Here is a 14090-nt window from a genome sequence, read left to right as displayed (position 1 = left end):
TAGGTGAGAATTTGCATAAATATAAAAACAGTATAAAAGACAGTATTTAAACATGATCAAATAGAGCAGCAGCCTTTTAACCTAGCAAGTATTATATATAAAACCAATATGGGACCAATATGATTTTCAATATCAGCCCTAATCATCTATTTTGCTAAGTTGACTGTATTGTTTCTGATACAAAGTAAAAATGCTGATATCTGATAATGGATGAAAGTTGCACCATGAAGTGTCATAAACAGATAACTGTTTGTCAATATTGGTCTGATATAACTACGCTTGCTGGAAAAAACCTTATTAAATTGCATTTGCTAATAATAATTAAATCAGCACAGTGGCAAAGCCTTTTGCCATACATATAAACGAGCATCAGAACAAAATGTTTCATACTTTTGGACCTGCATAATCTGGGTGGCCAACCCGTGTGGCATTTTGATATCGTAAACATGGGGAAAACTGCTCGATTCATGTAACATTTTTCTTTGTAATTTACTAATTACTTGATGGATTTTCATAAAATAAAAAGCGTCAAAGAAACAAGTGCTAACCTTGGCATAAAATGTTGACCTGCCAGTCTTTCAATACTGTCATCAAACACTTCCCCCAAATTCCAGTGTGTATGTTATCTACACAGTTGGTCCATGAAAAAGCATTTTGGCAAAGTGTTTGAGAAAAGTATCAAAAAAGGTCTGAAAGACGCATTGTGGCGAGGAAAGCATCCCTTTTTCTGTCTTCAATGGTTTTTTTTTCAAGTGATAAGGAAATTATAAGCAAGATGTTACCTGAATAGAGCGATTTTCCCCGTGTGTACGATACCGAAAAGTCATGTGGGTTGGCTGCCCTGATAATACTACACAAAATGCATTTTAGAAGTCACATAGAACCCAAGAATAGAATAATGGAAGAAACTGAAATCAAAACAAGCTAAGATTTACAACACCAAGGTCATATGACAAGTCACCTGAGACCTGGGCTGCTGCTGCCGCAGCGTCGGCAATGAAACTCCGGAATCGCTCTAGCATATTAACTCCTATTGGATGCTCAAATGTATCACCCTCCACCTCGGCATGCTAAAACTGAATATAAAAAGTTCAGCTGTATTTGACATTTTCATGTTTTGTTTTGCCAACAACTAAGACTGCCCACATGGTTAGGTAAGTAAGGTAAAGCACAAGACTATGAATATAGAAGACTAGGGTAAAGTAATTTTTTTTCTCTGACAATTGACAAAATACAATATGTCTGAAATATTCATCCTCTATCTATGGTTCATGTGGGGAGGTTTGTCACCTACTTGTAAAAAAAAACAACAAAAAAACAATCAGTACTAGTACAGAATGCAGGTAAACTGGACAGGTTAATTTACTTATTTTGTACAGTTTTACATCCAAACATCATACCATAACTTTTCAGCTGTTGATGGTGGGGTAGGACCCCACTGAGATGTTGCTCCATGCATTATCACAGGCATTGGCAGTTACCTGGGTAGAACCACTGACAGTTTGCGACTTTCAGGAAGCCAATATATTTTACTACTTCCATATGAAAGAACATGATTCTAAAAGGGCTCTTACAAACTTGTAACAGAGAGGGGAAAGTGAATTGAAGTCAATAAGCCTTCATCCTCCCCAAAACAACTTAAGGTATCTGAACCATGACAGTCAGCATTTCCTTTCCTGTTAGATATTCTTTGAGTGTGATTTCAGCATTCTAATGTTGTTATGGAAAAGCAATTTTCTCTAATGGCCGAAAGATGCCAAAGAAGCACATGTTGACATGTAATTGCACGGAAATTGCCAATTGTCATTACTGATCCGTTACCTTAAATAGTGCTAAAAAAATCCATACAGTCATATAAAACTTAGAACTTTGTGGAAAAAACATGTCAAGCTAGTGTCATTCTTTGAGACAATTCAACACTTAAAAATCACAAAAAAAACAACCATTTTTTTATAATTTAACTCAACTGTCATTCCCACTGTGTATAATACACTTAAGATATGAATAGTGTAAGATTGATTTCATCTAATGGATAATGGCTCTTACACCAACAGCCTAGTTACAACATTACCAGAGAACAGCCGGTTTCACTGACATCAAAAATCAGAGGACACTGTGAGTATTATAAAACAGTGTATATTTTTTTTCTGTCTAATTCCAGTAACCAGGTTTACAAGACTTAGTGTAATATGAAAGTGTATATAATGTACTGCAATATTATGTATGCTGACACTACTGGCATACACTGAAATATAATAGAAATCCTGTACATACAGTCATAACCATATGACCCTTAAGCCTCTTCTAACTTAGCGGATCCGCAATGACAATCAGTAAATTATGTATATTCTCTATATGTGGTTTCAGCATTCTCCGGATTCACGGAATGCCACTGTGCATGTTGAGTTACATTTAGTTACATCTGAAAAATGCCTGCCTGACAACCCAAAAGGAATACATAGTTGCCTGGAACGTACCAAATGTCATTAGGAATCTACTACCTTCAATGTCAAATCCTTTGACAGCCCACTGTAAGTAATTGTTTTGTTTGTTTTTTTGTTTAATTGGGTTCAGTCTTGTTTTTCATCACAATGTCGGTAACGTAACAATGGTCAGTTATACTAACCAATGTTCCTGGAATCTACCTAGTACTGAGCTAAATGGGCAGGTGGTGGTCAATTCTCTTCTAAGTAGACTCAACCATATTGTGTGCTGTGAAAAATCTTGCAATTTTGTAGATATAAAATTTAGTGTTCTTTGCTCGAAGGGTAATTTAGTCATGACATGCTACTAAATTTGTGGAATCTCTATTTGACAGGTGAGCTAAAAAGAAATTTACTTTCTTACTAAGATTTAATTTAGCCAGTTGACTCATCTAAAGTCCACAAAAAAGTCCCCAACAAATAGCAACCAATTCCTAGTTATTCATAAAAGACAACCACTGAGAGCCAGACCTTAAATTGAATCATCCAAGCACTGCACCACTGAGAATAGATCTATGTATTACCCATGCAAATGATATTTACTGCAACCAATTATTATTCTCAAATGAATTAGAAACTGAACATCAATGCCAACTAATGAATTGTTTAATTTTCAAAACTGCTGAAATGGAATAATTCTGTCAACATAGCAAGAAACTTCAGCATTTAATAATTCAACAAGCCTGAGCTTTACAGCAGGATTTTTTCAACATCTGTTGTTTTTTTATACTGAAGCAGTAAGTTTCCAGCCTAAGATTCAAGGCTATAATTATAATAAAAACAAAGAAAAATATCAAACAGGGAGTGCCACGCACCAAAAGCGCAGCCTCCTCAAAACGAACCCCCCAGCACGCAATTGTGTGCACCACACACATACTCAAAGCTTACACATCAGGACAAAACGAACAACACACACACACACACACCCAAAGCCAACACATAAGGACAAGACGAACAATAAGCATACACACCCGCGCGCACACAAAGTCAACACACAAGGACAAAACAAACAAACAAAGGAACACAGTGGGGCACCGCCTTGGAACGGTCAGTGGCAAAAACACCACTGGGGAGCTTAAACCGGTTTATGGTGCGCACCCAACCTCACTCTTACCCCCACCATGTTCCAAAGACATGGGACAGTGTAAATAAAAGTAATCCCCTCCAGGTGAATCTCTAACACACGTAATGGAAACAAAAAGGCATGGCATGTAAAACACAAAAATGCTCGTGTATAAATATATAAAAAGCAAACCTTAAGAACCAAAAACGTATGTACTCAATACCTTTTCAGAAGACAGAGCAACAAGAGAAACACCCTTAAGGGCCCGACGAAACAGGCCAGAAGACAAATATCAAAACAGTTTAGTCCTGGTAGGATTTAAAAACTGCTCATCATAGAGTCCTCCCCCTCTTCCGTCAGAAGCAATCAAAGAGGGAAGTGTAGTGTCCAACTGTAAAGTGTGCAAAGTTCGTTAGAGTGGACATATCGGTCCAGAGGTAACACTGTCTGACTATAAAACCTGAGGACTGGTTACAAGTTAGAGTTCAAGCCCTTAAGTAATTGCTCCTTAAACTAGAAATTACTAACTTCGTGATAAGAGTCCCATGTATGGATGAGTTACATCTGGTGTGCTAAAGAAGCAGGGAAGCTTCTGGATTTGGAGTGTCTTCTGTATCTTGCACTATATCCTCCAACTAACATAACTAACAGTCTTCTGGAAGAGATACATGAAGCTAACCAACTTGTTTTTGTTTTTTTAAATTCACAATAAAAACACATTTCAAAAGCAAATTTTAATGTGCAATTTAAAGAAACCTCTACTGCAGTCCTAATATTATCAATAAATGGCATTCTATTTATAGATTTATGCAAAAAAGATGATATTAACCAGAAATGCAAACAAAAGCAACTCTCCAGAGAAACAGGCCTGATCTTTATCAATGTTTATGTAGAATCTGCAATTTCTGCAAAAGTCTATTTTATGCCCTCATATATTTCTGGAATACATCTCTGGCTAGTCTCGGTGGCCTAGAGCTGTAAATAAATATCTTGCATTGTCAATACAATTTTCTTGACAATGAAAAGCATATTCTGCTGTCAGAGCAGTTTACTATAATAATCTTAAATTTTCCACCTTGTCCATGTAGATTTTACAATATTCAAATTATATCAAACATGTAACAAAAGCTTTTATTTTTAAAAGTTACCACTCTTTTCTGTTGATTCATTGTTTTGCTATCAGATTTATTAATAGGGCCTCCATGCCTGAGTGGTTAAGGTTGCTGACTTCAAATCACTTGCCCCTCACCGATGTGGGTTCGAGCCTCACTCGGGGCACTGAATTCTTTATGTGAAAATCCATCCAACTGGCATTATGGAAGGTCAGTGGCACTACCCACTAGCGCCTGCCCTTGATGAAATAATGCACTGGGGTCTTCCTCTATTATGAAAGCTGGAAAGTTGCCATAATCGTTGCCACATTAAACCAAACAAAACAAACAAACACACAGATTTATCAATAATTCTTAGAAGTTACTCCCCCAGACACCAGGTTAATGCATCAATACTTAGTTTCTATATGATATACCAATAACATTTTTGTGCACTTTCTTCCCTTTCCTCTCTTGTACACCACCTTTATTCATTGTTTTACTAAATATTTTGGCGTTTCCAATATTTCTTTAGAGTTACTCCCCTTTTCTGGCTTTGGATATTTAACAATATGATAATTATTTCCCTTTTCTCTTATTTACACCATTTATGAAAGGATGTTGTTATTACCAGTAAGCTCCAAAATCCTGTATTCTTGTATATAATTTAATGTTTACATCCATCCAACTTTATCCATGTTGCGTATTGTAGGATTTTTTCATTGCAGCAAACTTTAACAAGACTTAAAACTCAGATTTCTAATTAAAAATGTGATTTCACTTTTCTTCAGTTTCAAGCAAGCAGCTGGTTTTGAAGTTTTTAAGCACAAAAATTTGGAAGGAAAAAGTTAGATAAATACAAAGTCTATTCTTTACATTTTCGTAATACAGCTAAACCTATAACATGATTTGTCTTAGTCTCCCTTGATTTCATAAGAATGAGCAATAACTTTGTGACAAATGACTAAAAACAGACCCTGACCAGGGATAAAAATGTTAATTAAAAACTTAACCACAAATGCCACTAAATATACAATGAGTAGAAGAAACTGGCACAGAAGGTGAAGCTGACATATATAGTATCATTTGGGAATTCAATATTGTTTCCAAAGTCAGTCAATTTACATTTATATGAGGGATATAAATAAATGCATAGCCAAAATTAACTAGCCATCAAACAAATAATCTCTCTTTGATCACCATGGTAACAAGTTAAAAGTTATGACGGTCACCATGTATAAATGGAGAATTAGGGAGACAAAAGGGGTACAGATCAGGAGCTGAGGAATTATGGGCAGGGTACAGAAACAAGTACTGTCACCAAAGGATGCAATATTATGAAAATATCGTTAAGCAGCCAACTAAGGGAGCATTACAATCTGGATGCTTAAGGCAGGCACTTGCTTAAGGCAATTTGGTACAAGAGAGCCATAGTAGCCCTAAGTCACTCACTTGACCATGACTATTTCAACTTAAATATATGTACCACCCACTGATTCATGAATGGTAATATGTGTGTTAAGCATACAAAAAACATAAAACAGGTCAAGTGCCCCCATTTGAGGGAGGACATTAAATCATTCTACATATAAAATTTGATGGAGATCCATCAAGCATTTCATCATAAGTCGTTCAAAGGTGTTTCTGTTTTTACCTATAATGACCCTCTAAAATACCCCCATTAAACAAATTCGAAAGAGGACCTCAAAATGATGCTACAGACAATTTGGATGAAAGTCCATCAAGCTGTACGTTAATGTTAAGAAGTCATTTAAAGGTATTTCTATTTTTACCTAAAGCAGCCCCTAAAAGGAACCAAAAGTCTACATTTGAACAAATTTATTAGGTGACTTTACAATGATGCTACAGACCAAGTTCAATGAAGATCCATCCAGTGGTTCATGAGAAGATTTTTTTTTCTCTATTTTTAGCTCTAGCGGCCCATAGTGCCTCAATTTGAGCAAAATGGAGTGAGGTGATTCCTTTGGCAGATTGACCTGTATTCATATTATATTTCTTTGATATCTACTAAATAAAATTTCTCTCATATTCATCTAACAGGGATAATGCTACAGTATCCTGTATACAGTTTAAATGAATCCAGTTAATTTTTATACTGCCAGCCAGCGGTTTACTTTGCTATGTATATGAAATATTCAGAATGGTGTTTTAATCCATACTGTTGCTTTAAAGTACCCAAGGGATTTCTGCCAATAGAAAGAGATTGTAGATACTGCCATAAATGTTTCACTTGAATATTTGTCATCTGGTAATGATAGAAAGTTGAGCTTTATACATACATATGTCAGAAACAAAATCGGACTGGCTGCATTGTAGAAACTGAATGCATTGATTTTGTTAATTGAAGCTCTGGACACTGTTAATTAAACGTTTAGTAACATAGGGAGAATTTTTACAAAGACCTTCCAACATGTATTCTATTATATTGAAAAAAAAAGCAGAATAGTGTATTAACAGCACATCATTTATATTTTAGGAAAGTTACTGAAAAGATTATAAAAGACATCAAATAATTTTTGCATCTCAAATATTTCATGATTTAATAGCCAGTAATCTTATTCTTACAGTAGAATTTACAGCTTGGTTATATAGTTGTTTAAAAAATTATGTTGGTCTGCTTTAAAGATGACATTGTGAATTGTGAAGCAATTCTATTATTACCAATGTCATGGAAACAGAATCATCACAAACAATGCTAAGTTTTCAGTAATTTCATACTATAATGTACCTGCTACTAAAATTCCCTTTAAAGTCATGCAGTTACTGTTAAAGAGCATAACAAGAATGATGTCAACATTGTATGACACAAAACTCCCGAGAATGTGTGACAGAATAAAACGGGGGACTCAAAACAAAAATCTTACGTGAAATTCCTAACAATATGTGACCTTGTTTCTACTTAATGTTGACGATGGATACAAAGTTTCATTTGAAACTGATGGAAAATGTAGGAGGAGTTGGGTAGAGAGGTAGTTCTAACATGGCCAAGTAAAAAAACAAGAGGGCCAAGATGGCCCTAGGTCGCTCACCTGAGAAACATACCATAACAGTGTAAACATGTTTGACCTACCGTAATCAGCCAAATATAGGTCGCACTCGTGTATAGGACGCAGTGAAAAAATATCAGCAGAATTCTGGAAAAATGCTTATACCCACTTATCACTTATCCGAATTTATGTTTGTCCGAAATTCCCTATAGTTTCTACGAACCCGCCGGTTTTTGCTAAATCATTGTCGATATTTTTGCATGTCGTGCAAGTATTTAAACTGAAAAGCATAAACTCTGTGTAAGCACTAAACTGCCGCATCCTCTGATCACTCAGAGGAATACGATGCCAGTGAAAATGAAAGTACACATTACACGGTACACGGTAAAATAACATAATTTTAAGACTGGTTTGCAAATTGTTTTGAACATTACCGATCAGCAACTATGATCATATTGGATCAGTCTAAAATCTCGCATGCACATTTACAATTGCCTCCGGGTATGATTAAACAGTTAATTGTTTGCAGATTGTGACAGTAGGTGTAAGATAATTAATGCCCTGTTGGCGTGAATTTCTCGATCAAGAGGAATATAGACAACTATCAAAATTATCTTTGAAGACTAGATAATCGATTTCCGGGCTACCTGATTTTGAGTTTCAAGTATTTTAAAGCAAAATGTGTGAAAACACGCCGGGAAAGTTTTACACAGGTCTTGTTAAAAACTTAATGATCAGTTACAGAAATGCGTTGTAAAATATATGTTAATGAAAAACAGCATTTATTTATCTGAAGATTTTATGTGAGCTCTAAATTTTACATTTTCCTATACAAAAGTAATTTAAGACGCCCGGTCCCGATACTGGCTATTTAAGCTATGCCCGAGTCATTGGTATTTACTCCCCTTGAATTCTCTTCAATATAAAGGTACGCCGTGTTTACAAAGATCGATTTTCTTAATTTTTGAGTCTGGGGATTCCTTGGTCTTTTTCTATTCCCATATGTAGGACGCATCGGTCCTTTGAGACCAAAATCTCGTTAAAAAATGTGCATCTTATATTCGTAGGATGACGGTAGTGATTTCATAGAAACAAATATTCTGGCTAATTTTCATTATGATTGGACCAAAAATGTGGTCTCTTGAGTTTAAACAAGTATTTTCTTAGATATGACCTAGTGGCCTAGTTTTAGACCCCAGATAATCAATATTCGAACTTGGCCTAGATTATATCAAGGCATCATTCTGACCAAATTTCATGAAGATCAATTGAAAAATACAGTCTCTATCACATACATAAAGTTTTTCTTTGATTTGACCTATTGACCTACTTTTTGATCCCAGATGACCCGTATTCAAACTCAACCTAGCTTTTATCAAGGCAATCATTCTGAACAAATTTCATGAAGACCAACTGAAAAATATAGTCTCTATTGCATACACAAGATTTTTCTTTGATTTGACCTAGTGACCTAGTTTTTGACTGCAGTTGACCAATATTCAAACTTGACTAGACTTCATCAAGGCAATCATTCTGACCTAATTTTATGAAGATCAATTGAAAAATACAGCCTCTATCACATACACAAGGTTTTTCTTTAATTTGACCTAATGACCTAGTTTTTGATCCCAGATGACCCATTTTCAAACTCAATCTAGATTTTATCAAGGCAATCATTCTGACCAAATTTCATGAAAATTAATTGAAAAATACAGCCTCTATTGCATACACAAGGTTTTTCTTTGATTTGACCTAGTGACCTATTTTTGGACCCCAGATGACCCATATTAAAACTCGGCCTAGATATCATCAAGGCAATCATTCTGAACAAATTTCATAAAAATCGTTTGAAAAATACAGCCTCTATCACATACACAAGGTTTTTCTTTGATTTGACCTAGTGACCCAGTTTTTGACCCCAGATGACCCATTTTCGAACTTGGCCTAGATTTCATCAATGTAATTAATTTGACCAAAATTCATGAAGATCAATTGAAAAATACACCCTCTATCGCATACAAAAAGTTTTTCTTTGATTTGACCTAGTGACCTACTTTTTGACCCCAAATGACCCATTTTCTAACTTGGCCTAGATTTCATCAAGGTAATCATTCTGACAAAATTTCATGAAGATCAGTTGAAAAATACAGCCTATACACAAGCTAAATGTTGACAGACAGACAGACGACAGACACTGAGCGATCACAAAAACTCACCCGAGCATTGCTCAGGTGAGCTAAAAAGGGGCGTAACTCAAAAAACAGATTCAGACATGAAACTCCCGATAACTGCTAGGCATATGTATATTTCATGCTAACGAAGTATTCAATATTTCATTTAAATCGGATGGAAACATCAGTTGCAGTTCAATACACAAGAAAATGTTTTTTTTTGTTTTTTTTGGTTGGATTTATAGTCGCACCGACACATGATAGGTCATATGGCGACTTTCCAGCTTTAATGGTTGAGGAAGACCCCAGGTGCCCCTCCGTGCATATTTCATCATGAGCGGGCACCCGGGTAGAACCACCGACCTTCCGTAAGCCAGCTGGATGGCTTCCTCACATGAAGAATTTAACGCCCCGAGTGAGGCTCGAACCCACATCGATGAGGGGCAAGTGATTTGAAGTCAGTGACCTTAACCACTCGGCCACGGAGGCCCCCACAAGGAAGTGTGACAGACTGAATCACTGACAGACGGACAGATAGAATGACCAATGGATAATACAATTACTATAAAAAGCCGGGTTTTTGACTACAGGGGGCATAAAATATTTACTTCTAAACATGTTAGCCATTTCGCATCAATTCTAAGAACATTTTTCTTTGTAAATACAGCCTCTATCACATACACAAGGTTTTTCTTTAATTTGACCTAATGACCTAGTTTTTGACCCCAGATGACCCATTTTCAAATTCAATCAAGATTTTATCAAGGCAATCATTCTGACCAAATTTCATGAAAATTAATTGAAAAATACAGCCTCTATTGCATACACAAGGTTTTTCTTTGATTTGACCTAGTGACCTATTTTTGGACCCCAGATGACCCATATTCAAACTCGGCCTAGATATCATCAAGGCAATCATTCTGAACAAATTTCATAAAAATCGTTTGAAAAATACAGCCTCTATCACATACACAAGGTTTTTCTTTGATTTGACCTAGTGACCTAGTTTTTGATCCCAGATGATCCATTTTCGAACTTGGCCTAGATTTCATCAATTTGAAAGTAATCAATTTGACCAAAATTCATGAAGATCAGTTGAAAAATACACCCTCTATCGCATACAAAAGGTTTTTCTTTGATTTGACCTAGTGACCTATTTTTTGACCCCAGATGACCCATTTTCTAACTTGGCCTAGATTTCATCAAGGTAATCGTTCTGACAAAATTTCATGAAGATCAGTTGAAAAATACAGCTTATACACAAGCTAAATGTTGACAGACAGACAGACGACGGACATTGAGCGATCACAAAAACTCACCCAAGCATTGCTCAGGTGAGCTAAAAAGAGGCGTAACTCAAAAAACAGATTCAGACATGAAACTCTCGATAACTGATAGGCATATGTATATTTCATGCTAACGAAGTATCCAATATTTCATTTAAATCGGATGGAAACATCAGTTGCAGTTCAATACACAAGAAAGTGTGATAGACTGAATCACTGACAGACGGACAGATAGAATGACCAATGGATAATACAATTACTATAAAAAGCCGGGTTTTTGACTACAGGGGGCATAAAATATTTACTTCCAAACATGTTAGCCATTTCGCATAAATTCTAAGAACATTTTTCAAATCATTTAAAGTGAAAATCAATACTCCAAACAGACAAAGAAATGCATTTTCAGCAGTTAATTTTGATAAAACTACAACCCTGTTGTGAAGATGAGGCTACATAAAAATAACAAATGGTATTAACTATCCATCAACCAAAACAAGATTTCTAAATTTGGGAATCTCTGTAGAATAAATGAAACACCATAAATGATTATAATGATACAAGGAGTGTTGTGGTTTCGAAACGTGTTTGTTTGAAGGTTTTCAACAGTATTTTAGTTTACATAACAGCCATCAGTTATTTAAACCAGTGTATCTGAATACTGCAGCAGTACTGACTTGGCCTTCTCAAGCAACTTACAACTTCTCCGCATGACTCAAGTAAAGGCAGAGGACACATGACTTCAGGCAATACATCTTCTGTTAAATCATCTCAGAGAACACACTCCTCACCTGGGTATTAAACATCTACTGCCTGGACAGGTCATCAACAAATATTTAGATGTGTTTCACACCTATAAATACCATTTGAATAAAAATTGTGATTCAACAGAGGAAGATTACTATAAACACTGTTTTCCCATATACATATCTTAAGACTTGTAGAAAATCTCCAAATTACTTAATCATGCTGAATTTAACAAATATTGCCAACATACCAACTCATTGTCTGGGATACCCACTACACAGTCTAAACTCTATATTCTAACTATCAAGGGAGCCAACTCTTTCTTAGGCTAAATGGTTATGAATGTGAGACAGATTTTTTATACTGTTTTTGTGTAATACAACTGTTTGGATGAGTCGTGACTAATTTATAAGTAAGCTTGCGAAGATATCGGACAGCTTTACCAGAATTCAGACAATTGTCTACATCTAAGTTTTGTTATTGTTTCCGCTGGTTGCCCATACTGACAACTCCAAGGAATTCCAGTTATTTTTAGTATATGGAGGATAGTGCAAGATACAAAGATAGTCTCCAATTTCAGAAGCTTCCCCTTGGTAATATTACATACAAAGTGTAAAGCATATTCCACAGGGGACCTTCATTTACATCTGAAAGACTGTTATTAATGTTAGTTGGAACAGTGGGCTCAAATTCATGATGGTGACTCAAAGTTTGGCAGTCCAGAAAAACACTATAGTAACTGTATTTGCATCATTACTAAGGTATCAGAATCAGGGAATAACTCTAGATCTTTCTCAGAACCCTACAGCTTCTACTTCCAGCACATTATTCTGTTTCATAGTCTGTACAGTGTCACCTCTGAAGAGATGCAAGACCACTGAGAAGACCACAGTGGAGATAGAAAGATATTTTGGGGTTGGTCTACTCTTCAGAGGTTCATTTAAAAGAAGCTGGACTGAAAAATTTACTTCGAAAGAACGAAAGTCACAGTACCAGTATATCAAATTTTGACTTAAAAAGACCAAACTCCACATTTTGGCTAAAAATGACCTTTCTTTAAAACTAAAGTTTGGTCATATTATCAACACTATGAGTTTATTCTTAACTATATTTAAAACTAGAGCTGTCACTAATGGTGACAAATGCCCCCGCAGTGCCTTGACCTTTGACCTGGTGACCCCAAAGTCAGTAGGGGTCGTGTACTCAATAAGTACTATCAGCAAGTGAAGTTTGAAGGTCCTGGGTGCAGTGGTTTGCGAGTTAAGTGCCTTCATGCAAAAAGTTAACGTTGTGACGAATGAACGAACTAACGAATGGATGGACAGTTGAAAACTAATATGCCTCCCTTCGGGGGCATAAAAATGCAAAATCAAGAAAAACAGAACATGTCTTGAGTCGATATCAAACCCAGGCTGCCTCAGCAATAAAAACTTTCCTACTGTCAAAGAGGGACTTGTACTTAACAACCGTTAAATATAAACCTTACAAGATATCTAAAAATTGTCCTTAGTGAATATACAAACATAAAGACTTCACTTGACTAGTCTTGAAATTTTTTTGAGCGAGCCAGAACTCTTGAGATAAGCAATTTCAAGATACCAAGTTTCAACTGTATCTACACAATATCTGGAATTTGCACTAAAGGTTGCGAAACTCAGAACTTAACAATACTTTCTTGTTTACAAACTGGCACAGCATCAATCTATACACAACCATCAGAATGACATTGAGCTCATTTTTTTAGAAAAGGAAGTTTGTTAACCAGCCGTCTAGATGACATATGTGTCTAATTCCCTAGAGGTATTAGACTTAAGAAAATCAGTTGTATGTCAGGCATCTCATTCCTGCTTATCTAAACTTAGTTATTTACGAACTTATATAGAGTGGTCTGCTACCTCAGTGTTATTCAAATCACATGTAATTGCATTATAGAAGCTTCTTTATAAGAGGATTGGCTGCAGGTGACAATGCTTGTCTGATAACATGCACCAAGAATAAGGCAGTAGGCAAGACAGAGTTATGGATCTTGGCCCCCTCTTTTTCCTACTGATGATGAATAAAATGTAAAAAGTTACAAAGCCATATAGTTGAAGTTGTAACAAAGAAAATGGGACCTAAACAAAATATTTCAACTAAGAAATGCAAAATACTACGGCCAGAGTGAGTTATGGTTCTTGGTTTATTCATTCACTTAATTAATAAGTGTACAATATATCAAAGCCATACCTTTCAAGGTTTTCAAGA

The 14090-nt window shown here is 35.8% G+C and overlaps 1 protein-coding gene across 5 annotated transcripts in view; it reads right to left on the bottom strand.

Annotated features, from left to right (window-relative positions):
* Positions 1 to 14090, bottom strand: part of LOC123552334 (uncharacterized) — a 136197-nt gene that overhangs the window by 72646 nt on the left and 49461 nt on the right. The window contains exon 2 of one of the 5 annotated variants that reach the window (XM_053541851.1): positions 962 to 1076. The exons of the other annotated variants lie outside the window; for them this stretch is intronic. Coding sequence (XP_053397826.1) covers positions 962 to 1022 — 61 coding nt within the window. The 5' untranslated portion in view covers positions 1023 to 1076. The remainder of the gene's footprint in view (positions 1 to 961; positions 1077 to 14090) is intronic. 5 annotated transcript variants of the gene reach the window in all.

Source organism: Mercenaria mercenaria, chromosome 4 (genome assembly GCF_021730395.1).
Source record: "Mercenaria mercenaria strain notata chromosome 4, MADL_Memer_1, whole genome shotgun sequence".
In the NCBI taxonomy this organism is placed as follows: domain Eukaryota; kingdom Metazoa; phylum Mollusca; class Bivalvia; order Venerida; family Veneridae; genus Mercenaria; species Mercenaria mercenaria.
The sequence above is the reverse complement of the archived record's forward strand: the minus strand, read 5'-3'. Positions and strand labels throughout refer to the sequence as shown.